General features: G+C 33.0%; 4 protein-coding genes across 10 annotated transcripts; all 4 read right to left on the bottom strand.

Moving 5' to 3' along the window:
- Nucleotides 1–1,893: 1,893 nt before the first annotated feature.
- On the bottom strand, nt 1,894–4,053 carry LOC106337333 (pentatricopeptide repeat-containing protein At2g35030, mitochondrial). The gene has a single exon (XM_013776430.1). It carries the CDS (start codon nt 3,887–3,889, stop codon nt 2,006–2,008), a length of 1,884 nt encoding a protein of 627 aa, XP_013631884.1. The 5' UTR covers nt 3,890–4,053; the 3' UTR covers nt 1,894–2,005.
- Nucleotides 4,054–12,186: 8,133 nt separating this feature from the next.
- LOC106342639 (urease accessory protein D) lies at nt 12,187–14,072 on the bottom strand. Its single transcript, XM_013781636.1, has 8 exons — nt 13,905–14,072; nt 13,726–13,791; nt 13,571–13,645; nt 13,427–13,471; nt 13,066–13,299; nt 12,892–12,974; nt 12,614–12,782; nt 12,187–12,438 (listed from the first exon to the last, which is right to left on the bottom strand). The coding sequence occupies exons 1-8, from the start codon at nt 14,001–14,003 to the stop codon at nt 12,325–12,327; spliced, it is 885 nt and encodes a 294-aa protein (XP_013637090.1). The 5' UTR covers nt 14,004–14,072; the 3' UTR covers nt 12,187–12,324.
- Nucleotides 14,073–14,098: 26 nt separating this feature from the next.
- LOC106342637 (bifunctional purine biosynthesis protein PurH) lies at nt 14,099–17,225 on the bottom strand. 3 transcript variants are annotated; one of them, XM_013781633.1, is made up of 12 exons: nt 17,027–17,225; nt 16,817–16,925; nt 16,645–16,720; nt 16,475–16,571; nt 16,226–16,328; nt 15,995–16,128; nt 15,737–15,914; nt 15,465–15,622; nt 15,179–15,388; nt 14,759–15,106; nt 14,558–14,684; nt 14,099–14,460 (listed from the first exon to the last, which is right to left on the bottom strand). In XM_013781633.1, the coding sequence occupies exons 1-12, from the start codon at nt 17,144–17,146 to the stop codon at nt 14,309–14,311; spliced, it is 1,812 nt and encodes a 603-aa protein (XP_013637087.1). In that variant the 5' UTR covers nt 17,147–17,225; the 3' UTR covers nt 14,099–14,308. The 3 variants fall into 3 exon arrangements, with proteins under 3 accessions (XP_013637087.1, XP_013637088.1, XP_013637089.1); XM_013781634.1 differs by having other exon boundaries at nt 14,101–14,460; nt 16,817–16,919; nt 17,027–17,215; XM_013781635.1 differs by having other exon boundaries at nt 14,101–14,460; nt 16,817–16,916; nt 17,027–17,215.
- A 1,226-nt stretch (nt 17,226–18,451) lies between these two features.
- Nucleotides 18,452–22,430, bottom strand: LOC106342305 (potassium transporter 11). 5 transcript variants are annotated; one of them, XM_013781189.1, is made up of 9 exons: nt 22,117–22,430; nt 21,644–22,006; nt 21,337–21,562; nt 21,016–21,261; nt 20,730–20,780; nt 20,380–20,640; nt 20,130–20,297; nt 19,267–20,044; nt 18,452–19,056 (listed from the first exon to the last, which is right to left on the bottom strand). In XM_013781189.1, the coding sequence occupies exons 2-9, from the start codon at nt 21,794–21,796 to the stop codon at nt 18,573–18,575; spliced, it is 2,367 nt and encodes a 788-aa protein (XP_013636643.1). In that variant the 5' UTR covers nt 21,797–22,006; nt 22,117–22,430; the 3' UTR covers nt 18,452–18,572. The 5 variants fall into 5 exon arrangements, with proteins under 5 accessions (XP_013636643.1, XP_013636644.1, XP_013636642.1 ...); XM_013781190.1 differs by having other exon boundaries at nt 22,190–22,430; XM_013781188.1 differs by having other exon boundaries at nt 22,245–22,430.
- Nucleotides 22,431–26,673: the final 4,243 nt, after the last annotated feature.

The following is a 26,673-nucleotide window of genomic DNA, read 5'->3' as shown; positions in this document are numbered from 1 at the left end:
CATTGCCCATATGAGAGCCTCTATCTCTGTGTGTAGTGGCGACTGACTCGCTCTCGTATTCCTTGCTCCCATTAGTCCATCGTAACCTTCCAGGGTACTGTACCATCCTTGCCCTGAATATTTATCCTCTGTTTTCCAAGATCCGTCCGTAAAACACCATCTACCTGGTATACTCGGTATTGCCAAAGGTACTGGAACTTGGGTGCGGTCCGTACTCTGAGTCTGAGAGTTTTGTGCTTCCGCCCAAAGTAACGATTCCGTTTCTGCCAATTTGAGAGTATCTATGGGATCCATATCCAAATTGCTAAAAACTTTATTGTTTCTACCTTTCCATATATACCAGAGAATCCAAGCAAAGTAATGATCCTCCATTTCGGGGGACACTCTCCAAAATAAATGATCCATATTGGTAAAAATTAAAAGTAAAAAAACAAATAGCAGTTACAGAAAAAAAAATTAAAAAAAATTTTTTTTAACGTCGTCGGCAAAACACTAAACCCTAAATCCTAATCCTTAAACCTTAAATCCTAAACCCTTGGGTAAACCTAAACCCTTAGGGAAACCCTAAACCCTTGGGTAAACTCTAAACCCTTGGTTAAACCCTAAACGCTTGGATAAATCCTAAACTCTAAATAAAAACAAACCCTAAAACTCTAAACCCTAAATCCTAAACCCTAAACCCTTGAGTGTTTTAGTGTTTAGTGATTTTGATTTAGAGTTTAAGATTTATCCTAGAGTTTAAGATTTATCCTAGAGTTTAGGATTTACCCAAGGGTTTAGGGTTTAGGATTTAGGGTTTAGGGATTAGGATTTAGGGTTTAATGTTTTGCTGACGACGTTAAAAATATTTTCTTTTGTAATTACTACTATTTTTTATTTATTTATTTTTACCTTTTAATTTTAAAAAAATAATATAATTTGACAATATTTTGTTTCCTTTTTTAAAAGATATCGAATATGAAATAACACAATCATATTGGTTGATGAACCTACAGGTTCACCCTAGGGGGTGAACCCAAGAATAAGTCTTAATATAAATATAAAACACGTAGAAACCGACTTCTACAGATTTACTGTAAATCTAAAACATGTAGAAATCAAAATCTACACATTACTATAATTCTAAAAACCTCTACAGATTAGCTGTATTCTACGGATAAGAAATCAGTTCCTAAAAATATGGAAACAAAATATTTGGGAATACTCACTTTCATATTTTGAAAAAATCGATTTTTTTAATTAAAAAAAAAACGGAAAAAACGTGGTAACTTTTTTCTCACGCCGTCTTCTATATTCTATTGATTGTTCACAAAATGTTCACAAAAATTTCACATTATTTCTACCAAATCAGTGTGAAATTGAGTGAGTTAGGGTTTATGAACTTGAGACTTTGATTTTCTCCCTCTTTGTTCGTGAAGGAGATGAAAAATTATGGGTTTCGTCCCAAAGAAATCGAATTTAAAGAGTTGAAATCGTGTTTGGTTGGTTCAAATCATGTGGGAATCAAACCAGATATAACCGAAGAAAACCAGGAAATCGATTTGGAATACTTACCTGGGCACGAGATCAATCGGTCTATAATTCGAGATCGGTCGACCTGTATGAAATCGTCCTTTGGCGATCGAGTGAAATGGACCAGGTCGATCAGTATATGCTCCGAGTTTCTTTTGTTCTGCATAATGATCAGGATCGATCGATCCGTTCGACCTTGTAATTTCGGATCGATCGATCCCGCTTGATCGAACCCATTATTTATTATATTTAAAAATTACAATTTTAAGGGCATTATTGCCCTTTTGAAAATAATTAAACTAACGAGACATAAAGTATATGAGATTAGACTAAAGCGACATAGTTATCATTTTTTTGCTCTAAAAAAAACAATTAGGAAACATCATTTTTTATATAACAGAGAAGAATGAATAACTGTATTATTCAGTATAAAATGGTAAAAGATGGAATCTGACAAAAATAATAATGATAAATTTATAAGACCAGGCGTAACTCAAATAGATAAGAACTCATCTTCTTCAACATCTGGAGTCATGTTCTTGCTCTTCCTCATTTTGTTGCTAAGACCTGTTACTACCCAATCAAGAGCTTCAAACTGAGGATGAGACAAGTGTCCAACTACAAAAGCATGCCACCGAAACCCGACCTTAACCCAACTACAACCAGGCGGTTTCTTCAACCCTCTCTCCTTCATCCTCATCCTCATCTCTGCAGCTTCCTCCCTTTTCCCACTCCGTTTATATATATTAGACATCATTACATACGTCCCAGCATCATCCGCCCCTGTTTCCAGAACCTTCTTCACCACCTCGGAAGCAATACTCACTTCACCGTGAACATTACAAGCCGACAAGAGCGCTCCATAGACGGAACCTGATGGCTTAGCGTCGACACTGTTGATGAACTTAAACACATCTTTCAATCTACCAGCCCGACCAAAGAGATCCACTAGACACGTATAGTGATCTTCTCGCACAGAAAGTGACTCGTCTCTCACGAGCTCCTCAAAGAACTCCATTCCTTTATCCACCAAACCGGCATGGCTACAAGCAGATAGCAAGTTAAGATAGGTCACCTCACTTGGTTTGAACCCGTGCTTCCGCATCTGATCATACATTTCAATCGCTTCTTTCCCACGCCCGTGGTGTGCGTAAACAGCAATCATACTGTTCCATGATATCAAATCCCTCTGGCTTACCATCCCAGAATCGTAAATCTTCCTCGCAGCTACCAGCTCACCGCATTTTGAGTACATGTTAATAAGCGCTGAAGTCACGATCTCGTTCTTCTGGTGGACAGACTTAGATATCAACTGGTGAATCTGCCGTCCTTCCACAAGACCAGCCATGTCACTACATGCACTTAGAACGCTCACGTAAGTTCCCACGTTAGGCTTAACACAACCATCCCTCAACATGTTTGAGAAAACTTTCAACGCATCTTCGTTTTCTTTAACCTGAACGTATCCTGTAATCATTGTGGTCCAGGATATAACATTCTTTTCAGGCATCCGTTCAAACAAAGAACACGCCCTGTTTACTTCGCCATTCCGTATAAACCCTGTGATCATCGTATTCCAAGACGCAAAGTCTCTCTCCGGCATCACTTGAAAGAGTTGGTCAGCTTCCTCTATCCTATTGTTATGTGCGTAACCAGTGATCATCGCGTTCCACGAAACGATGTTTCTCTCAGGCATACAATCAAAAACCCGTCTCGCTTCATCCACCTTACCGTTCTTCGCTAATCCATCCACAACAGCAGTCCATGACTTGACATCCCTTACAGGCATCCTCTCGAACAAACTCATAGCCTCTTCCATCCTCCCACGCATCACAAGCCCTTTAATCATCGTGTTCCAAGAAACAATGTTTCTCTCAGGCATTTCATCGAACAGTTCCAGGGCCTTGTCAATTCTCCCGCTTTGAGCGTACCCATCAATCATAGTGTTCCAAGAAACTATATTTCTCTCCGGCATCGCCTGGAAAAGCATCTCAGCTGCAGAGAATTGCTTGGATTGCAAGTACCCACGAACCATGGCTGTCCACGTCACCACATTTTTCCTGGAATCAGCCCTGTCGAAGAGCTCTCTAGCTTCGCTCATGTTCCCTGACTTGATATACCCGTTGATCACATCCGTCCATGTGATCACATCTCTCTCGGGTAATTCGTCGAACAGCTTGCGTGCTTCTGTGATTCTACCTTCTTTGCATAGAGTCGAGATCAGCCATTCGGGTCGTGTTACGTTCGATTTGGTATAGCTGGAAGAGGAAATCGAACGTAGCGGATTTGATAGTTGGTTGGAACTAACATGGTCTGATATGGGCAGTGTTGCTCTTCTGTAGTAACTATTTAGCCGCGACCATGCGCGAGACTGCATCAGCTAGAAGATTGGAAAAAAATGAGCTGCCTACTGTTCTTTTTGTTAGATAGAAGAGAATGAAAAGTGATGAGGCCAAGAGGGAGCTCTTTGACACAGATACTAGAAACGACTCATCCTAGGCGGGCAATTCTCTTGATACATATTCTTAAAACTATGTTCCATCAGTTGCAAAAAAAAAAAAAAAAAAAAAAAAAAAAAAAAAAAACTATGTTTCATAAACTTAAAACTATGTTTTATAAAAATATTCTATTTTTTTTTAATTTAAAACAAAGTTATGTTTAATTTTACTTCTAATACAAATTTTATTTTTGAATACAAATTGGTCTATTTATCTTACTCGTAATAACTAGATAAAATACTTAATTTTAATTACAAATGGACAAACGAACAACTTTTTAAAAATATTTTTTTTTTAAAACGGCTATTTTTGGAAGTTATTTTTTATAAAGAATTATTGTAGTTTTGGGATCCTGATATACAAATTAGGATAACAAGAATTTTTGTTGATATATGAGTATTCTTTCAGAGTGTTTGATTAATATGTTGTTTTTTAATAATATTTTTTAAACGACTAGTTTTGGAAAGTTATAATTTTTGTAGAGAACTATTGCAGATTTGAGATTTTGATTTAGAAATTAGGATAACAAGAATTTTTGTTGATAGACGAATATTCTTTCATAAGTTATGATCAATAGGTTGTATTTTTTAATTAATTTTTATAAAAACTGCTATTTTTGGAAAGTAATCATTTTTAGCGAACTATTGGTAGAATTGAGATTCTGATATAGAAATTAAGATAACAAGAATTTTTGTTGATATATGAGTATTTTTTTAGAGTTTTTGATCAATATGTTGTTTTTTAGTAATATTTTTAAAACGGCTAGTTTTGGAAAGTTATAATTTTTTTAGAGAACTATTGTAGATTTGAGATTTTGATTTAGAAATTAGGATAACAATAATTTTTGTTGATAGATGAGTATTCTTTCATAAGTTATGATCAATAAGTTGTATTTCTTAATTAATTTTTATAAAAACTACTATGTTTGGAAATTTATCATTTTTAGCGAACTATTGGTAGATTTGAGATTCTGAATTAGAAATCTGGATAGTACTAATTTTTCTTGATAGATAAGTATTCTTGTATAATTTTTGATCAATAGGTTGTATTATTTAAATAAATTTTTCAAAACTGCTATTTTTGGAAAGTTATCATTTTTATAATTGTAAATTTGGGGTTGTGATTTAGAAAGTAGGATAACAAGAATATTTGTTGATATAAAAGTATTCTTTTAAATTTTTGGTCAATGGGTTGTATTTTTAAATGGCTATTTTTAGAAAGTTATCATTTTTTAGAAAACTATTGTAGATTTGAGATTCTGATTTAAAAATTAGGATAATAATATTTTTTTTTATGTATGAGTATTTTTGGAAAGTTATCATTTTAAGAGAACTATTTATTGATTTGAGATTTTAATTTAGAAATTAGGATAACAATAATATTTGTTGATAGATGGGTATTCTATTAGATTTTTTGATCAATAGGTTAACATATTTTGAGAGAACTACTGTAGATTTGAGATTTTTTTTATGGACAACAAACTAAGGTTGCTTTCTTGCACTGCGTGCTAGACTATCCACCCTTGAATTATGCGTCCTTAGTATATGGATGAGCTCTGAGCTGTGGAAACTTCTTTTCAGGATCTTGATATCTTCCAGATAACTTGCAAAAACATGTCATTTTTCGGGTTCAGAAACCATTTTCACCAACTGTGAACAATATGTTGCTGAAAACCTTATTGTTTCTTCCTTTCCATATATACCATAAGATCCATGCAAATTGGTGATTTTCCATTGCCGGAGAAACCCACAAAAATAAATGATTCATATTTGCAAAAAAGTGATTGAAGGAGAAAGATGTTTGGATTCGACGGAATCCGAGAAAGTGATTGAGATTCTAATTTAGAACTTAGTATAACAATAATTTGTGTTGATAGGATGGTATTATTTAGTATTTTTGATCAATAGGTTGTATTATTTAATTAAATCTTTTAAAACATCTATTTTGGAATGTTATCATTTTTAGAGAACTATTTATAGATTTGAGATTCTGATTTTGAAATTAGGATAACAATATTTTTTGTTGATAGATGAGTATTTTTAATAATTTTTGATCAATAAGTTGTATTTTTTATTTAAATTTTTAAAAACTACTAATTTGGGAAATTTATCATATTTTGAGAGAACTATTGTAGAGTTCGGATTCTAATTTAAAAATTAGGATAACAAAAAATTTTGTTGATAGATGAGTATTCTTTTAGAATTTTTGATCAATAAATCGTATTTTTAGTTAATTTTTTTAAAATATGCTATTTTGGGATAATTATCATTTTGTAGAAAACAATTGTAGATTTGAGATTTTGATTTAAAAACTATGATAACAAGATTTTTTGTTGATAATTGAGTATTACCTTAGAATGTTGATCAATAGGTTGTATTTTTAAAATAATTTTTTTTTTAAAACAGTTATTTTTCGAAAGTTATCATTTTTATAGAGAAGTATTGTAGATTTGAGTTTCTTATTTATAATTTTGGATAACAAGAATTTTTGTTGATAAAAAGAGTATTCTTTTAGAATTTCTGATCAATAAGTTGTCTTTAAAAAAAAAAATTTAAGCTGGTAATTTTGGAAATCTACCATTTTTAGAGAACTGTTTGTAGATTTGGGATTCTGATTTAGAAATTAAGATAACAAGAATTTTTGATCAATAAGTTGTATTTTTTAATTATTATTTTTTTAAACTACTATTTTTGGAAAGTTATCATTTTTAGATAACTATCGTAGATTCGAGATTTTCATTTAGAAATTAGGATAACAAGAAGGTTTGTTGATATATGAGTATTATTTTAAGATTTTTGATCAATATGTTGAATTTTTAAATATTTTTTTTGAATGGCTATTTTTGGAAACTTATCATTTTTAGAGAACTATTTGTAGATTTGAGATTCTGATTTAGAAATTAGGATAACAATAATTTTTTTGATGGATGAAAATTATTTTAGAATTTTTGATCATTATGTTGTATATTTTAATTAAATATCTTATAACTGTTACTTTGGAAAGTTGTCATTTTTAAGAGAACTATTTGTAGATTTAGGATTATGATTTTGAAATTAGGATAACAATAATTTTTGTTGATATATGAGTATTCTTTTAGAACTGTTGATCAATTTTATATTAAATTTTAAATTTGCTACTTTGGAAAGTTATTATTTTTAGAGAACTATTGTAGATTTGAGATTCTGATTTAGAAATTAGGAAAACAATATTTTTTGTTCAAATATGAGTATTCTTTCATAAATAATTATCAATAAGTTGTATTTTTAATTATTTTTTTTTTAAACTGCTATTTTGGAAATTTATCGTTTTTTAGAGAACTATAGTAGATTTGAGATTCTGATTTAGAAATTATGATAACAAGAATTTTTGTTCATAGATGAGTATCCCCTATATATTATTTGAGAAGCATTACAACACTTTTCGTAGCCACGTGTCATCACTAGAATAATTCTTAGAATCCTTAGAGAAATAGATTGGTTCATCTAAATATATAATATTTTTTTATTAAACTAACCATAAATACATTATTAATGTGCTTCATTATTTCCTTAAATAAAATTACGGAATTTCCTAATGTGCCTAAAGTATATATGGCAATAAATGATTTTGAATAATAAAGATTTGATAAAAATAAATATAATCTTATATTATATTTGTCTAATTTTAAACTATTAAAATAAATTAAATAACCATAGTAACCATATAATAAAAAATTAAAATTTTTCTTTATATGTTATATTTTGAATTTTTAAAAACGAGAATAAATTACTAAAACTATTAAAAGTCTCACATTCAAATTTTGAGATCCATGGTTTAAAATTTTTGTTATGACATGATACAAATGATTAAAAAATCATATAAGTTGAAAGTCTCATTTAATAAGTATTAAAAATAAAAGATATATATATATGTCATTCTAAATTAAATTATATGCCGTATAAAAAACACATAAATATCTTAATTTTGAAATTTAATTTGAACAATTTTTTTTGATAAAAAATTTGAAAGAAAATTGACAACTTAATTTTTAAAAATATTATAAATTACCTAACCTATTAGTCATACAGTGAAAATTTTGTTATCCGTAATATAATTTTTTTGCTATAACAAATACAAATGATAAAAAAAACATATGAGCAAAAATCATCATTTAATAAATATTAATATTAAAATCTACTATATATATGTTACTATTATTTAAATTTAATTATATACCATATCAAATAAAAAATTATTTTTGGATTAATAAAATTTATTTACATGTTCGCTCCAATTTAATTATATAAGTAATAGTTACTGACTTTTTAATTATTCAATATATATTTATTATTTCATAATATGTTAGAAACATATAATATATAAAATAATTTTTATATATAATGATCATCATGCGCAAGGTGCGGGTGTTAACCTAGTTCATATTAATACACTGATTTTTAGATATAAAAGAATTGTAAATATTATGAAAAGGAATAATAAGTAGATATGAGCAAAAGAAAAGTGAAAGACACAACTTTTCATCTCAAAAACTTAGCAACCTAATTAATGTTGAAAAGTTGTGTCTTTTCATTAAAAACTGAAACGAGTTTTGAAAAGTTGTCAAATTATAAACTCTTGTGTTTTTCTATAGTTTTGTATCTTTTCATTATAATGTCAAAAGTTGCATGTTTTCATTCTTTTTAAAAAAAATGTATTAGTTTTAAAAGTTGTGTCTTTTCATTAGCAATATATGCAATATTTCATCTTAAAAATTAATAAATCTAACTTTTCATATAAAAGAGATTCAATATTTATACTAATACACTGATTTTTAGATATAAAATGATTGTAAATGTTTATGTAAAATAATTATAAGATATAATTAAAATAAAAGTGAAATATACAACTTTTAATCTAAAAAACTAATAAGTACAATTTCATGTAAAACAATTTTAAGAGATGCAATTTTCATGTATAAAAATTAAGAGATTCAAATTTTCATATTAATACATTGACTTTTAGATATAGAAAATTGCAAATATTTATGAAGTATTAATGAATAGATATGAGCAAAATAAAAACAAAAAGACATGAGTTTTCATCTCAATGCTAATAAATACAACTTTTCATATTAAAAACTTAAGAGATGGAAATTTTCATATTAACATTGATTAACAATTATAAATATTAATATGATGTCATCAATGAAGAAGAATAAATTTGTTTTGATCTAAGAGGGTATGAATGTGTCGTAATATAAGAGATACGAACATGATGTGATCTGAGAGGTACGAACATGTTATGATCCAAAAGGTGTGAATATGTCATGACCGATAATGTGCAAACAGGTCGTGACCGAAAAGCTACGAACGGCTTGTGACCGAAAGAATGCAAATGAATCATAACTGAAAGGGTGTGAAAGTGTCGTAAACGTGACCAAAAAAATGCAAATAGGTTGTGACCAAAAAGATGCAAATGGTCATAATGAATAGGTATGAGCAAAGTAAATCAATGTTTTGTTAATGAATTGGATTTACCATATATATATGGCTTGCCTTACCTTACACTAAATGAGGGTGTAGAGATTTACAAATGAGGAACTTTTAGAACAAAGTAAGAGAAAACAAAGAATATGGACCAAGCTTAAGATAAATGTAAATGAAATTAAAGAGAAAAGGACATGAATCAAAGAAAATTGTAAAGCTACCATTTAGAAATTAGTCTCGCCGTGGCTTTTATGTGTAAGTTGACTTCCTCTTCCAATCTCTTTAGCAATCTCAATTTTTTCGTATATAAGTGTTTTCACTTTTAGGTCATCAAAAATGTTCCAATATTTTAAAATATATTGTTGAGGTTGGATAAATATGTCTCAAAAAGATCATAGAATACTAATTAATGATTCCTTTCATGAGTTACTACTAATTCTCTATATAGTACTTATTAAGCCAAAAAATATAAATTTATATATAGTTATTGACCCATGTACAGGGAATATTATCCACCAAAAATATCTAAAATAGAAAGATTGGATATAAGAACACCAAAATTTTTTATTTTGTAAAAGGTAAATCGAATGTTTTCATTTTCACGCAATCGATGCATGAGATTAGCCGTTTCATAGAAAACCTTTACTTGTTTATCGGATTTGAATTTTGATGGCATAAAGCAAAGTCATAAGCTTAAGCTGATGAATGAATCTTTTCCTTCAACTGCTGACCGGACTAAACCGAAATCGGACACCCTTGCTCGCAAGTCATATCCCAGAAGAATATTTGAAGGTTTTAAATCTTGGTGTACGTAACTTCTGTTCCGACGAGATAAGGTCTGTAGATACTCGAGCCCTCTAGCCACATCAAGGGAAATCGTAAGCTGCCTAGTCCACTGTATGAGATCCAATCCATGTTGCATAGACTGATAAACAGTAATATCTCTTCTCCTTCGATACAATACCCTAGGAGAACCACTAGATTGCGATGATGGACCTTAGTTAGCACAATGACTTCACATTTGAAGGTATTGATACCAATCAAATCATCAGTTTTACTCCATTCTCTTGATTGCAATCTATGTTCTATCAGACAATGTGCCCCTCCCTATACACAACTGCAAATCCACCTTTACCAGTGACGTTACTATTACTGAAGTCAATAATAGCTTCCCTGAGTATATGAAACGGAATTGCATTGTCGTCAAGAGCTATCACTATCTAGATTTCTTAATTTGTAGTTCAATCGGTTTTGTCTGCATATCAAAACTCCTCTTTCTAATCACCACATAGTAAATAAGACATGTTATTCTCTTCAGTAAAGGTCCATACTTGCTTATCTTCTTCAAAATGCAAAATAGTGATTTTTTGTAGATAATCTAAAAATTAGGAGTTTTTTGTTGTGATCTAAAATGGTTTCTAGATAATAAATCGTTGTCATAATCTAATTTTGATAATCAATTAATAAGTGAAACTTTCATAGCCTTCAAATCCATATTTTTTTCTTATAAAAGTACTATTTTTTTCTTTTGGTTTGCTTTTATTTTACTTTTTGTTTCGTTTTATTTATCTAATTTTTTTTTATCAAAGTTGTTTGGATGTTTTTTATACTTTATTATGGATAATTACTAGGTAAGGTACCCGTGCGGTATCTCACGGGAATTCATTTGTAAAAAAATTATGCCACATTTTATATAAGATGGAAAGACAACATTTTTAAAAATTGTTATTTTAAGATGAAAAATTACAACCTTTGACATTTATTTGGAGAAAATATACACTTTTAGACATTTTGATAATTTTTTATAACAATTAGGATAACAATAGTTTTTATTGATGCAAATATAATTTAACTTCTTTTCAACAAATGCAACTTTTTGGATATAATTTAATTTGATGTTGAAAAAATCAAATATTATCTAACTTCTTTTCAACAAATGCAACTTTTATGATGAAACAACAAATACAATCTTTATGATGAAACAACCGAACTTTTGACATTAATTGGTATTGCTATTATTAATAGTTTTAGAGATGATGTTGAAAAGTCATAAATGTAATTTAACTTCTTTTCAACCAATGCAACTTTTAAGATAAAACAACACAACCTTTAAGGCATATTTATAATTTAAGTTCTTTTCAACAAATATAATTTTTACGATTAAACAACACAATCTTTCAACATTAATTGGAATTTTTTTTAAAGTGTCATTTTAAGATGAAAAATTACAACCTTTGACATTTATTTGGAGAAAATATACACTTTTAGATATTTTGATAATTTTTTTAACAATTAGGATAACAATAATTTTTATTGATACAAATATTATTTAACTTCTTTTCAACAAATACAACTTTTAGGATATAATTTAATTTGATGTTGAAAAAAACACAAATATAATTTAACTTTTAACAAATGCAACTTTTAGGATGAAACAACGAATACAAATTTTTAGGATGAAACAACACAACTTTCAACATTAATTGGTATTTGCTATTATTAATAGTTTTAGAAATGATGTTGGAAAGACGCAAATATAATTTAACTTCTTTTCAACCAATGCAACTTTTAATATAAAACAACACAACTTTTGAGTTTTTTTTTTCAACCAATGCAACTTTCAACAAAACAACACAACACAACATAATTTAAGTTTTTTTCAACAAATGCAACTTTTACGATGAATCAACGCAACCTTTCTAACATTAATTGAAATTGCTCTTATTAATAGATAGATTAATTTTGAATGAGTTCTTATTGTTTTCACCTAAACAACAATATGATGTTGGATGGACTTGTTGATGCTTTTGGTAGAGTAAAGAGAAAGAAAAATGAAAATGAAAAAAGACTCAAGCATAAGGAGATTGACCAAGAAGTGGTTCCAAACCACCCAGTTGTTGCCTCAAGAAGTTATAGACTGGCTCTGTGGAATCCGAAGCAATTCGAATCACAACTCCTTTTCCCTGCAATATATTCACACCATGTTTCAATCACTAAAGCCTAGCCGCAATAGCCATTCATGCGTTGTCTCTAATCCTACCGGTCAATATTGTCTAATCCTATATGGTTTCTTGATGGATAGGAGAAACAAGATTGAAGGATTTGGAAACTGAGAAAGAAAGCATGATTACTACTAACCTCAGGGCCAAAAGTGCTGCAGGAAGCTATGAACTCTGGTTTCATGAAGCCATTACGTGCCCTTGAATCAGGATTGTGTCTCCGAGAACCATAAGAGATCTGCAACTGTTCCGCCATCATATTCTTCACGTTTTCTTGAACTTGCTTCTGGAGTTCCCTCAGCTTTGGCCTTGATCCCATTTGCCAAACAGATTTAGCAAATAAACCAAATTCTCACTATAAAGATGTGCTCTAGTGCCTTCTCTAGAACTACTACAAGAAGACAGAGAGAAACCAACCCGAAGAGTATGACCATTGCTATGGCGTGATAGTCTTGCATCCGCTCCGCTATGCTTTGTATGTTCCTCTTCTCTAGCAGCACCTGGAGTAAACAAACCATTACCACAGTAAGGTCTAATAATCTTGGTCATGAATGTTCTTATCAGATAGTGTGAATGAGATTAGTAATTTACTGTGTCAAGGAATAAAGGTTTATCATCTTCCAGGTAGACATTGTTGATGCTTTTATAAAACTCGAAGTCCCATTTTTCACCATTAGCGTGACGCCCGCTTGTGATCCAATCCACAAGGACAAGGTTAGAGTCTGAAACCAATCTGAAGTTTTGTTTCTGATAGTACCGAGCAGTGGAGAAGCAAGTCACTGGATCTGGAATCACAACCAAAAGAGACTCACTCCCTATTCTCGCCTACTGCACACAACAATATGATAAACAGGAAGCAAATAAAAGGGTCTTATTCTATTGCAATAGCAAACTGTTTCTCTATCTGACACAACATAACTCAAATGATTTGTAGATGCGAAAGAAACATTACTTCTAAAGTCTGTTCAGAGCACTTTGATCCTATTGCCTTGTATACCTGTAATGAAATTACAAGATCCAAACCAGAGAATCAAACCAAGTAGGATGAAGTTAATGTCACCAATCGAAAGAAAGAGACAGAATGTGTTGGTTTAACCTTAGTAGAAGACTGGGTTGTAAGCACTGCAGTGCAGCCATCACCAATGGTGAACTCACATGAAATCGAATCTCCCTATGAACAAGAACTTGTTCAATTAATTGACAAATTTACTGAGAGACAAAAGGAAGTGAGAGAGAGAGAGAGGGAAGTACAGAGACAATGCCGCCGCCATAGGTGATGCTGTAAATCCAGACAACGTCAGTTCCGACAGGAGCTACCTGAAAGTTCGATGTCGGGATTTTTTTTTTTTTTTTTGAAACTATTGAAACTCTGAATAGATGCTTTGAACTATTGAAACTCAGAATAGATGCTTCAGTTATAGATAGAGAACCTTGGTGGGAAGTATGAACTTGAGAGGATACTTAGAGAAGCAACTCGTAGCCGTAGATCTCCCTCTAATCTTCTCCACCACCACTTTCCCCGTCGCCATCTCTCTTCTCTTTCCTATCTCCACTGTCGTTGACTCTCTCGTTTTAGTTTAAGTTGATTTAAAATATACACATCTCATCGTGTTTCTTCTGGGTGTTGAGAAAAATATGATCTTTTATTAAAAATGTCAACTTTATTCGAAGAAACAACTCTCAGGTGCTAATCACACATAAAGTCAAACGCTTTCATATCAAAGTTACAACATTTCTCAACTCTTGCTTTTGTTTGGTGGGGTGTTCTTGCCTAGAGCCAGAAACAAACTTCTTTGGAACAAGCATGTCTTTCAAAATCTCTTGGGATTCATCATCAATGGCGGAAATGTCTAACGTTGGTGAAGAGAAGAGAGACACCATACTTGTTGCAGCAATCAATGGCGTCTTGGTCTCTAATACTACCTCCAGGCTCTGCTATCGCTCCTATTCCTTTCTCGCACGCCTCTTCTACCGCATCTTTCCAAGCTGCCATTCACACAACAACAACAAGTATTAAAACTCTCTCTTCATAGAAGCATTACGCTATTACAAACAGAAGAATGGTCCAGGAGAATAAATATACCGAATGGGAAGAAGGCGTCACTGGCCAAGGCAGCTCCTTTGGCTTCCTCACCAGCTTTCTTAAAAGCTAATCTCAAACTCTCTACTCGGTTTGGCTGTCCGCTTCCCATCCCCAGCATACAGTTGTTCTTCACCATAAACAACCCAAGACTCAGAATCATGAACTAGCAAAGACATATAAGAAAGAGAAAAAGAGACAAACCTTTGCTATCACAATGGCGTTGCTCTTGACATGCTTAACGCAAAGCCAAGCAAATTTGGCATCCGCAAGCTCGCTTTCAGTGGGAGTCTTATCCGAGACGGCTTTAAAACTGATGTCTTCTGGAGTTATGTCGTCCGAGTCTTGAGCTAACCATCCTCCACCAACTTGTCTAAGAGACAGCTTCCCTTGGTCATTCTTTTTAGCCTCGAGGATCCTCAGAGTTTTCGATTTCCCTTTGAGTACTTCAAGACCTTTAGCAGTGTACTTTGGAGCAACCACGATTTCATAGAACATTCTAGTTTCTCCATCCGTTGGGCTCCTGAACTCTCGGAGCTCTCTAGCAAGAACCTACAGACAGATTAACAACAGATTATTAGACAAAATTGAATACACTTACTGCACAGTACTAGTTAAATTTACCTCGTCCACTTCGACATTGAAGGCTACAATACCACCAAAGGCGCTAACTGGGTCAGCTTTAACAGCTAGACGGTAAGCCTCGAGAATATCATCGCGAGAGGCCACACCACAAGGATTTGTGTGCTTCACGACCACACATGTCGGGTTTTCGAATTCTGACACACAGTTCCACGCAGCGTCAGCATCAAGGTAGTTGTTGTATGACATTTCCTGCTCACATTATACAAAATTATGACCGTCAGCATCAAGATACTTTTTACAACTATGATATGGGTAAACGATTTACCTTGCCATGGTGCTGAATGGCTGTGGCAATACCACCAGCGTTGACTTCAGCAAGGCTCTTATCAACATAAAACGCAGCCTTTTGATGAGGATTTTCACCGTAACGGAGGGAGCTTTTAAGTGAAAGCGGAACTGTAAAGCTGGGAGGGAACTTCTCTTCTGAGAAAGGTTGCAAGACAAGAAAATTGATTTTTTAGTATATTCATGTTGAGGCATAGTCTAATTGAAATAACTAGTGTAAGGAGAGGATCACATAAAAAAATATGCACTTACGTCCTTCGGTCTGCTTCCATAGCCATTCTGAGACGGCGGAATCATAAGCAGCAACATGCTGAAAGGCCTTCCACGCAAGTTTCCTGCGGAATTGTTGGTCGCTCTGCCCTCCTTTGAGATACTCCAAAACGGATGGATAATCCTCTGAATCGACAACAATGAGGACATCCTTGTGGTTCTGTCCAATAACATAGAAAGAAATAAATACACGTAATAAATTTCATATGCATAGTATATATATATATATGTATGTGCTACCTTAGCAGCAGCTCTAATCATAGCAGGACCACCAATGTCGATGTTCTCAATCCCATCCTCAAAACTGATCCCACCTGGAGCAGTAACTTTGTTGTAGAACGGATACAAATTGACAACCACCACATCAAATGTACCTGTCATTCAATACATCAAAAATGATGCAGATTAGCATAAAGGAAGGAGACACTATAGACAGCTTAATCTCAACGCAAATCAAATGTAAGAACTCACCAATGCCATGCTCGTTAAGAGCTTCCATGTGATGCTCCACATCTCTTCTAGCGAGGATACCACCGTGAATGTTTGGGTGCAAAGTCTTCACACGGCCATCAAGCTTTCGAGAAGAAAAAAACAAAACGAGAGCTAAGTTTAATATACCAAACTAAACTGCTTAATCATTTTTTTTAATTGAAAGGTGAATCCTATTGAAGAATAATAAACGATAACAAAAGAGATGCGAGCTTAAAGATTGAAACTTGCCATTTCAGGGAAATGAGTAAGCGTCTCAACTTTGGTGACAGAGACTCCAGCATTCTCCAAGGTAGATGCAGTTCCTCCAGTAGAAACAATAGTGTATCTAGAGATGAAAAAAAAAAGGAATCATTTTTAAGTCCATAAACATAACTAAAAATTTATGAAATAAGACATACCCCAACTCTTGAAGACCGTTGCCAAGAGTAGCTAAATCCTTCTTGTCAGATAAAGATATCAAAGCTTGCTTCTTTCCTGTTGTATACATTAAAAAAACCTTATTGTAAACAGAATATAATTGAAATCAATCTCTGGATATGAAATTGCAGGTTAACAAAAAAAAAAACAAACCAGAGGAGGTCGAGGACTGTGGCTTATTCTTTAGAGCTGTCTGAGACTCTGACATGGCTCGGACCGCAACGAAACTCGGACGCAGAGACTTACAGTATACCTGCTGCTTCTAAAAAAAAATTAATTTAAGTATTTAGCAGAACGTGAAACAAAGACATGAGGAGAAGAAGAAGAGCACGTTCGAACATAGGAGAGGAGAGGAGAGCTTACAGTCTGAGCAAAGCGAAAAGGCGCGACGGTTTTCCTACGCAAATAGCCGCAGAGGATATCGCCAGAGCGAGCACTCACGGAGGTGGCGGTAGCGGTAGCGGTGGCGGCGGAGCTGAGCATATCTATCTGTTCTGCAACAGTTGTGAGGAGTAGTGTGGGTAATGTTTTTAGGGTTTTTGCGATTTTGCGGCTAATTGGAAAAACAAATTAAAAATAAGAATTAATAGGGAAATATTTAAGAGAAAAAAATAAAAATAGCATTAAATTAAGTTTTCGTTCTCAAACTAGCATTCAAAGTCAAAAGTCACAAAAATAGCACTACTTAATGTTTTATCAAAAGTCACAAACTTAAGGTTTAGAGTTAAAAGGTGAGGTTTAGGATTTAGGGTTTAGGGTTTAGGGTTTAGAGTTTAGGGTTTAGAGTTTAGAGTTTAGGGTTTAGGGTTTAGGGTTTAGGGTTTTGAGTTGAGAAATGAGGTTTTGGGGATAAGATTTCAAATTTTGAAAAATAAAAAAATTAAAATTTTCAAAAGATAAACTTAGAAAGGTGTTATTTTGGTCATTTTAGTTTTTGAATGCTATTTTTGTGATATAAATTTAGAAATGTGCTATTTTAGAGATTTACCCAATATTTAATAATATATTATTAGAAGTAATTATCTATTTAATTATTATTAAGGATGTTGACAGCTAGATAACGCCTGTAATCTCCCCCGGAATATTTTAAAAGAAGCTCAGACCATTGTTAACCCATTCTCTTAACTGACGTTTTTTTACCTTCGGTTAAGAGACGGTTCTTAACTTTTTTTTAGATTTTAACTAAGAAAAATTAAGAACCTTCTATTAAATAAAAGATATAAGAATCGTCAACATAAAATGTAAAATATATATATATATATATATCAAATCATGAATTAAGAACCCCGAAACTAAGAAACCGGGATTGATCATGCCCTTATAGTTAAGTAGATCAGAAGTTAAGAAACAATTTTTTAACTTCTGCTAAGAACTCTAGATTAATCATGCTCTAAAAAAAGTTAAACTTTACTGGATTTGAAGTGGCAAATTAACTAGTAGTTATCTATGGAGATGACTGGCCTTTACTATGAATAAATCAAAATAGTTTTTTTTTTGGGGCAAAATAGGATTAAAACTAGATTAGCGTAAAAATTTATAACGAACTACAGATACTATTTGGCAGATATTTTCTGAGGAGAGAATTAGAAAGAAAAGAGAGAGAGATTAAGGACTAGCTGTCTTCTCCTCCAACCAACTCATTAATCGTCAAACGAAGGACCCCCCAAACACTTTTCTGCTCTTTCTTTCTTTCTCAGTCTCATTCGCTGCTGTTTTTCATCTTCTTTTTGTGTGTACAAAGGACTTGGACTCTTCTGTAGTAAGAGCCATCTTTTTCTTTTTGAGCAGTTGTATAATCTTACGTACTATCCATATACAACATGATAGACAACATTACATTCGAAAAGGGATATACATACAACACATGCAATATCATCCGTGCATTAGTGCATATACATATCTCATTCTCTTATACATAGAAGATCTGACCAACATTCAGAAGGCTCTCCTGAGGAACATTGAAGATAACACTATGTTCTCTACAAATCTTCCTCAAAAACGCATACAAATAATCAATAGCTATCTTCTTGTAGAACCTCGCCTGCCTCCTCGCTCTAACCACCGTGTTCCCCATTATATGCACCACTCCCGCATCTCTACACCTATTAATAAACTCCAGCTCATCCACTCCGCCGCTCATCTGGCTCGACGCCGTCACCGTGTGGCTCACCCGTTTCACCGGCGTTATGGACTCTATGGAGTCAAACGTATCAAAGGTTGCAACATTCTCGTTCTTTTCTTTGAAATGATTCTGGCTTCCACATATGCTGTAGTCATCTGAATCAGAACAGCCTCCTTCCATCATGGACTCAAGGCGAATGAACAAGAAGAGGCTCTCGAAGAGACGTTTCTCAAAGTCGTCGTCTTTCTTGTGCAAGTCTCCGTATCCATACCTGTTAACAAATGGCTTCAAGGTTAAGAAAGATATGGCTAAGGACAAAACAGTTTACACAACTTCAGACTTAAAACTAATAATGGCTAAGGACAAAACAGTTTACACAACTTCAAACCTAAAACTAATAGTGATAAATGGATCGGTCCTAACCTTTTATATATTATTTTATTAATTCTTTAACTACCGATGTTAAACTTTCATGTGTTACCTTGCAACGCAACGGAACATGTGGAAGTTTTTAGGACCAATCCTTTTAACAAGGAACCGTTCTTCCTCGGGAACAGTGTAAACCGGAAGGTTCTTGACGCATACAAACACCACAACAGAGTGTATAGCCGGTAGGTTTGTGATGAAGTGAGAGAAGATGTGAGGGACTCCACTAGCTAGCTCAGTGTAGACAAGCCCAACACCAGGAACACGAACAAGCCCAAGGCTAGGCCCAAGTCCAAGAATCCAAGCCATTGAGACTCTACTATGCATCTCAAACTCGTACCTCTTCAAAGTTCCGTAATGCCACACCGACATGATGAGGAGAAACGCTGCAGCGATAACCAGCGGCACCCAACCTCCTTGGTCCACTTTGAAAAGCATAGCCGAGAAGTAAGTGCATTCAACCACAAGCGAGAGGACGGTGAACACAAGAACAAGAACCCAGTGGCAACGCCACACGAGGATCATGATCAGCGTCATAAGCAGCGTTGTGACAAGCATGACGATCACAACCGCAGTTCCATAAGCGTTACCTATCTGACTCTGGTTCTTGAATCCAGCGGTTACAGCAATGCAGAGAATCATCAAGATCCAGTTGATGTCCGGAACGTAGATCTGACCAAGAAACTTCCTAGAAGTGTGTACTACTTTAACCCTAGGGAAACAACCGTGTGCTAGAGCTTGCTTGATCAAAGAGAATGTGGCTGAGATCGTGGCCTGGCTTGCAACAATGGCTGCAGCAGTTGCAATAATGAACATTGGCCAATACACACTTCCTACAAAGAATACAAAAAAAAGTTAACTTTAACTCCAACCTTCCTTCTAACAAACAAAAAGTAGGTAACTTATCAAACAAGAAACCTGGAATGGAACGGTAAAACGCATCAGCCACGTGATGAGGGTGGTTTCTAATGTAGGCAGCTTGTCCACTATAAGCCAAAAGAAGGCAAGGAAACACAATGGCAGTGAAAGCGATTTGGACAGCGGAAACAGGAAAGTGAGATAGGTCAGCAAAGAGTGCTTCAATCCCTGCCATTTTCAAGAAAATCAAGATTTAGAATAGTTGAAGATTCAAGAGCAGAGTCAGCAGCTTCTTCTTTTTTTTTATTACCTGTTATACTAAGCATGATGCCTCCAAGAGATGTCCAGCGATCTATACCTCCTCTTTTGAAATACCGGTAGATATAAACAGGAGAGAAAGCTTTCAAGACGGTGGTATCGTGTTTCCAGATGTTGTACATACCGATACTTGCGATGGAGAGAAACCAGAGGAAGACAATGGGAGCGAAAAGCCAACCAACACGGTCTGTTCCGTAATGCTGTACACTAAACAAGCTGACTAGTATCACAACAGCAACAAGAACAACAACACCTGTAGTAGTAACAATAACCAACAAACTTATGATTACTAATGAGACATCAAATGTTTCCAATGGAGTTGAATGTATTAAGTGGTAATACCATTGCTTATATGAGGAAGGTTTACTCTTAGCCCACCTGCAGCTGACAGAACTGCAAAAGAGTGTAATGTTATTATCAATAATCGTTTTTCAAGCCGAGCCGGTCCCGAGATTTTGAGGGCTGTAGGTGATTTAGCAAAAATTCTAATAAACTTTTTTTTTACAAATTTGGGAGCTTATATATATATATGTAATTTTCTTCAAAATGTTTCACTTGGCTATGCACAGGACCGGCCTTGAGGCTCGAGAACACAACTTACTTAAAAAGGGAAAGTGAAAAGGCATACCAGAAATGGCTGGAGTAAGGATACCATCGCCAATGACCATACAAGTACCAACAAGAACCAAAACAAGAAGAGCTGTTTTCCTAGATGTCCTTTCTTCTAACCACCTTTTGGTTTTGGCAGCAAAGGAATGCTCATGAAAGGTAGACCTGCTGTAAGTAGTAAGCTCTTCATCAGTACGGTGCTGGTTCCTTATCGTTTTCACCTTGGCGTGTCTACATAGTAATGAATAGAGAGCAAAGGTTCCACCTTTCAATTAAAAAAACAACTAAGTCAGTAACTAGCAAAGTGAAAATGCATAAAGATTTGTGATTTGGTATTTACCTTGACCATTATCATTTGCTTTACATACAACAAACACGTATTTGAGAAGAGGGATGAGTGTGAGCGAATAGATAATGAGGGATAAAGCTCCAATGATGTCTTCAGGATCTTTGATCCCATGAGGGAATGTATTGTAGAAAACATAGAGAGGAGAAGTCCCTAAATCTCCATAGACAACACCAAGGCTCTGAAACGAAAGCTGCAGAAGCAGAAGAGCTGAGAATTTCTGCAACAACCAAATTGAATTTAGAGACAAGATTTGGAGTTTGCTGTAATAATAATAAAAGATAAAAATTAGTAAATAAACCTTTTCTTTGTACATGTTCCTAAGCCGACCAGCTTCTTCATCCATAGATTGATCAAGCTTCTGGTCTAAATCCCACATGCTACCTCTCTCATCACTCTCTTCATCAATCTCACCACCACCACCCATTGTTGCTGATTCTACTCTTGCGGCCATTTTTTTAACTCATAAAAAAACCCCAGTAAAATCCTTTCCAAAAAGCTCAGATCTTTACAAGCAAAACAATAAAAGTGTGAAACTTTTCACAAATACAAACAGATTTTTCAAGAAGACAGGAAAGTGCTTAAAGTGGGAATGTCGTAAGAGCTGCTACTTCTTGCCAGATTGAGAAAAAGAGATGGGAGTGAACAGTTAAAGGAGAAGATCCTGTAAATTGACAAAGAGACAAATAAGATCAGGAAGATGTAACAATCAAAAAAAAAAGGTATCAAACAAAGAATATTCGAAAATCAATTTTTCAAACAGGAACCACTCACAATTAAAACTTTTCTTCCTTTTTTAAAACAGAGATTAGCTAAAGTATTATATTATGTGGAGGATAAACTCAACGGAGACAACAGAAGAAGAAGAAGAAGTTGTCTTTTCAAAAGAAATAGATTCTCACGGCATGGAGGGTGTTTGATTCAGGACCATTGAAGTTACCAGAAGAAAGGTCTCAGCTTTCACTCAGAAATGAGAGAAGACTTTGCCTTCTCTCTCTTTCTCCGCACAATAGAGACTAAAAGAAGGCGAAGTTATGTTTCTAGAGAGAGAGAGAGAGAGAGGGTATACATATATGATTATGATCTCTGACAGAAATGAACATGGAGAGAATTAAATAAAAATATTTAGCGTAAATAATCATAGTCCATTTATTTAAATGTATTGGAATTATCGAACAACTATTTAATTAGTTGTATTCTGTGTACTCAGATTGAAAAGTACAGTTCTTTACGCACGCACACACGTACAAAAAGGACTCTTCATCATGTATTAAGGGAAAAGTACATTACTTTTAAAAAAACAGTGCTAAACCAGATATTCGTTTGTTTTATAGATAATTAATTGTTTATTTATTAATTATTTTAAGATCAAAATTAAAATTTTCTAATCATGAAATTAATAATGTTTTCAGGAACAGTTGATAAATAATATATAAAGTATATTCTAATGTAACGGTCATAGAACTTTTATCTACGCTAAATAGGACGAAGATTATTTCCTTTTGTCAAACGTGATTCTTGATTAGTCCGTCAGAGAATCAATTTTTATCGTGTAATTAAATAATTTAAAAGGACAATTCAATCAAGGTACTACTCAATAATCAAATATTGGATCCGTTCTGATTTTCCTTTTAGCACATCTCGATCTAGTTACCCGACATGTTTGCAATTTTTCTTCATTTTTTTTAAAAGGATTTTCATATTAAATTGCAGTAAGAAAGAGGCATTCTTTATTTATTTCTTTTGTGTCGTCAATCAACATCTCATGTTTAAGACCAAGCTGCTGACTGTATATCTCTGATTTACATTCCAATATAATTGCATATTATCAACAAAAGAAAATTAGTTGGACCAGCCATAAAATAATATTGAGAAGATTTTTTTCTAGAACAATTAAACTAAAATTTTAAACCCTCATTAGTTACTTTTAAAAACCCTTGAAAAAGGTGACTTGCTTCACATGCTTTTTAACAAGGAGGTTTTCTTAACAGCCAATGTCTCTATGATTCTCTCGGCATTCTTCGTTATTTCATTACTTGGTTTGCATGCGGTACTGTTTCTCATATGTTAATTATATACTATATCTGGAAAGAGGGAACTGATAAGAGTTACCATCCCTTATACTTCCTCTGTTTCAAAATACGTTAAGTTTTAGGATCGTGCACAGCTATTAAGAAATTTATTTTTTATCTTAAAAATATCATTAAATATAAATTAAAAGTTATTCAACCAATCACAAAAGATATTGCAAAATATCATTGATCACACAGTTTTTGATAAAGTTAAAAAATGCATTGATATATGAAAACATCATCTTTTTGAAACATCAAAAACTCCCTAAAACATCATCTATTTAGAAACAGAGAGAGTAAATTAAATGAGAAGCATTGTAATAAATGTGCTCACACTAAACTGGACACATGTCACGTGTACAAACATTGTAATAAATGCGTTCACACTAAAATAGACATATGTCACATGTAGATAGCTTTTCAGTCAAACTCTACATAAATATGTTCACACTATGTACTTTACGTTTTTTAATATAAAACTCACATGCATGGTTCTTCGTTACGTTATTTTTACTGTTTACGAATAGAGCTGGACAAATTATTCATAAATTTTGATTGGGTTCGTTATCCGTTTTGATTCGAACCGAAAAATCCGGATATCTGTTACTCTACGAAGCAAATCAAATACTAGAATGCAATATCCATTAAAAAAAAAAGCAAATCACAAATATCAATATTGATAAGAACGGATATCCAATTTGATCCGTTATATGCATATATATATACATATACTTAAAGAATTATATATAAGTTATATATTATAGTTTATATAAATTTTACAATATATTTGTTTTTAAATAATTTCATTTTAAGAATTTTATTTTTCATTTATTATTCTGAAAAAATGTCATTTAATATTAATTAACAATATCTTTATATATTTATCAACCATCTTTATATACTTTTACATACACATACATGTGCATATTTACGTGAGCACCTTATAACTAAGTATTTACTACAACTGAAATATCTAATTTTTTTTGGAAGTTAAAATATTTTTTTTCTTAATGATTTTTTCACTATCGACCAAATTGCAGTAAAATGATTTGTCTTAATAATTTTTTTTTCTTTTTTAACTATTATTCGTTTAGAAACCATAATATGAAACCATTGGTTCGACATCACGACTATCTAAGATTTATAACATGAAAACAAACAAATAATAGTAATTTTTTATTATCACAGGAAAAAAAAACTCAAAACATCAAACATTTTAACCGAACAAACCAAATAAATATTTATTTAAAATGATAGTTATATTTTAGGAGATTAAAAACCAAAAAACAACCTAAAACCGAAATGATATCCAGATTAAACAGATTAATGTCTCTTTATTAAAAAATAACGAAACTAATAACTCACATTCCGCGCAAGACGATGATTATTACCTAGTCTAATAGATAAAGCTTGTTCAGACCAAACTCAGCATCTGGTAACACAAAATCCCCACGCCTTTGTGACCTCCGGCGACCCTAGTTTAGCACACATGACTCACGTTTAGCTCGATTTTTTTTTGGACAAATCTCGATTTTTTCTTTCTAAAAACTCTGATAACTCATTGTTTTTTTTTTCAATTTCTTTTCCAGTCCATGTAAATATTATTTTGTGGCGCATTTATGTTGAAAATTTGAAAACACTGAAGGTTGAAATTTGTTTTGAATTATCCTATTGTTTTCAAAACAATTGGTTTGAGCTTTGTGGACGTCTTACCCATGAAAAACATTGACCTGGTAAGTGAGAGTAATTTGTCCATTTCGGGAACGTTAACGTTATCTGATCTCATCGCACTTGCCATTTTTAGCAACCGTAATTTAGTTAATAAGTCCTATGTATTATATATCACACACCCTAATTTTGATATCTTGGCACTTGCAGTAGAAAAATGATATCGAATAACAACTAGATCTGCTAACTTCACCACGATAATGGTTTATAATAAAACAATGAAAATAACTGAAGTACATTGAATCATAATTAAACAATGAAAAGAACTGAAGTACATTGAATCAAAATCAAACACCTTACATAATACCTACCATAACAAATACTTTATAATATCACTGAAAAATCGAATAAATTTGGATATGCTTACCACAATACTACACATTATATAATATTCTCTGAAAAAAGCGTTACATTAATTTAACGAAAGAGAATCACGATGGAAAGTTATAAACAATAAAAGATCATTGTAGTTAACCTTAGAATCATCACTAGTGAATAGTGATGTATTTTCTTTCTTTCTGCCAATTATTATATTTGAGTACATTTTTCAGATCCGGGAGTTTTAATATTTTGTTTATAGTTAGTTATACATCTATCACCTCACACGTATATATTCCACTATGTTGCATGCACACATGTGAGTATCCAGCTTACACACTTGGATTCCAAAGTAACATAATGGCCTGGCGTCTGCATTATCATAATCTATAATGAATCCACATTAATCAAATCATGAACGAAAGTCTATCAACGACATTACATATGAAAATAACACTACAAGAAAGCATGAGCTTAACGACGGCGGTATTCCACGTTAGTTCGTCGTAAAAGAAGCTTTACGAAGAATTAACGAGGAAACACGTTTCGTCGATACTCGTTCGTCGTAACGCATATTTCCTCGCCAATTCGTTGTAACTTAGCGAGGAAAACATTTCGTCGTAAATACGAAGTATATCATTTCGTCGTAAAGACCACGTAAACATTCCACGTAAGGAGGTCGTTATATTTCCTCGTAAATACCTCGAAAGGAGTTCCTCATAAATTACACGTAAATATTTCGAAAGTATTTCCTCGTAAAATTCACGTAAATACCTCGAAAGTATTTTCTCGTAAAGTACTCGTTTAACCTTCCTCGTCATTTCCTCGTAAACTTTCCACGTAAATAAGTCGTAATTTAGCTACGAATTTACTTCGGTTTTTTTATTTTACAGAAATTAAAAGTATAATTAAAAAAATAATTAAAATTATTTAATTTATTAATAAAATTATAATTTAAAATAAAAATCAATACGAAAATATTTTATATATAAATAAGTTTTGAATTTATAATACAACAACCAGAAAAAAAGAACTAAGGGTCGTTCATCGCCTGGTAGAATTCCTCACTCCTCCTCGCACCATCTGCCTCGTTGTGTGTGTCGGATGACTCGTCTGGAATGGGATGTTGTTGTCGCATGTTCCTCAACATGGACTCCCATTCCAGATTTGTGGCCGCAATAACGTCCAAGAAGCCCTCGATTCCACCCATACA

Source organism: Brassica oleracea, chromosome C4 (assembly GCF_000695525.1).
Source record: "Brassica oleracea var. oleracea cultivar TO1000 chromosome C4, BOL, whole genome shotgun sequence".
Classification (NCBI taxonomy): Eukaryota; Viridiplantae; Streptophyta; class Magnoliopsida; order Brassicales; family Brassicaceae; genus Brassica; species Brassica oleracea.
Note: the sequence above shows the minus strand (reverse complement) of the source record. Positions and strands in the feature narration are given on the sequence as shown.

Bases quoted from the DNA above. Each gene is read 5' to 3' on its own strand.
- LOC106342637 (XM_013781633.1), bottom strand. From the start codon at position 17,146: ATGCTCAGCTCCGCCGCCACCGCTACCGCTACCGCCACCTCCGTGAGT. The intron at 16,721-16,816 runs GTTTGTTTTTTT...TGTATACAACAG, and splicing joins ACAGTCCTCGACCTCCTCTG to GAAAGAAGCAAGCTTTGATA. The intron at 14,685-14,758 runs GTTTGTCTCTTT...TTTATGGTGAAG, and splicing joins ACGCCATTGTGATAGCAAAG to AACAACTGTATGCTGGGGAT.
- LOC106337333 (XM_013776430.1), bottom strand. From the start codon at position 3,889: ATGCAGTCTCGCGCATGGTCGCGGCTAAATAGTTACTACAGAAGAGCA.
- LOC106342639 (XM_013781636.1), bottom strand. From the start codon at position 14,003: ATGGCGACGGGGAAAGTGGTGGTGGAGAAGATTAGAGGGAGATCTACG. The intron at 12,975-13,065 runs GTAAATTACTAA...TGTTTACTCCAG, and splicing joins AACCTTTATTCCTTGACACA to GTGCTGCTAGAGAAGAGGAA. The intron at 12,439-12,613 runs GTTAGTAGTAAT...AATATATTGCAG, and splicing joins GCAGCACTTTTGGCCCTGAG to GGAAAAGGAGTTGTGATTCG.
- LOC106342305 (XM_013781189.1), bottom strand. From the start codon at position 21,796: ATGGCCGCAAGAGTAGAATCAGCAACAATGGGTGGTGGTGGTGAGATT. The intron at 21,563-21,643 runs GTTTATTTACTA...TGGTTGTTGCAG, and splicing joins GGAACATGTACAAAGAAAAG to AAATTCTCAGCTCTTCTGCT. The intron at 20,298-20,379 runs GTAATAAAAAAA...TGAAAATGGCAG, and splicing joins CATCATGCTTAGTATAACAG to GGATTGAAGCACTCTTTGCT.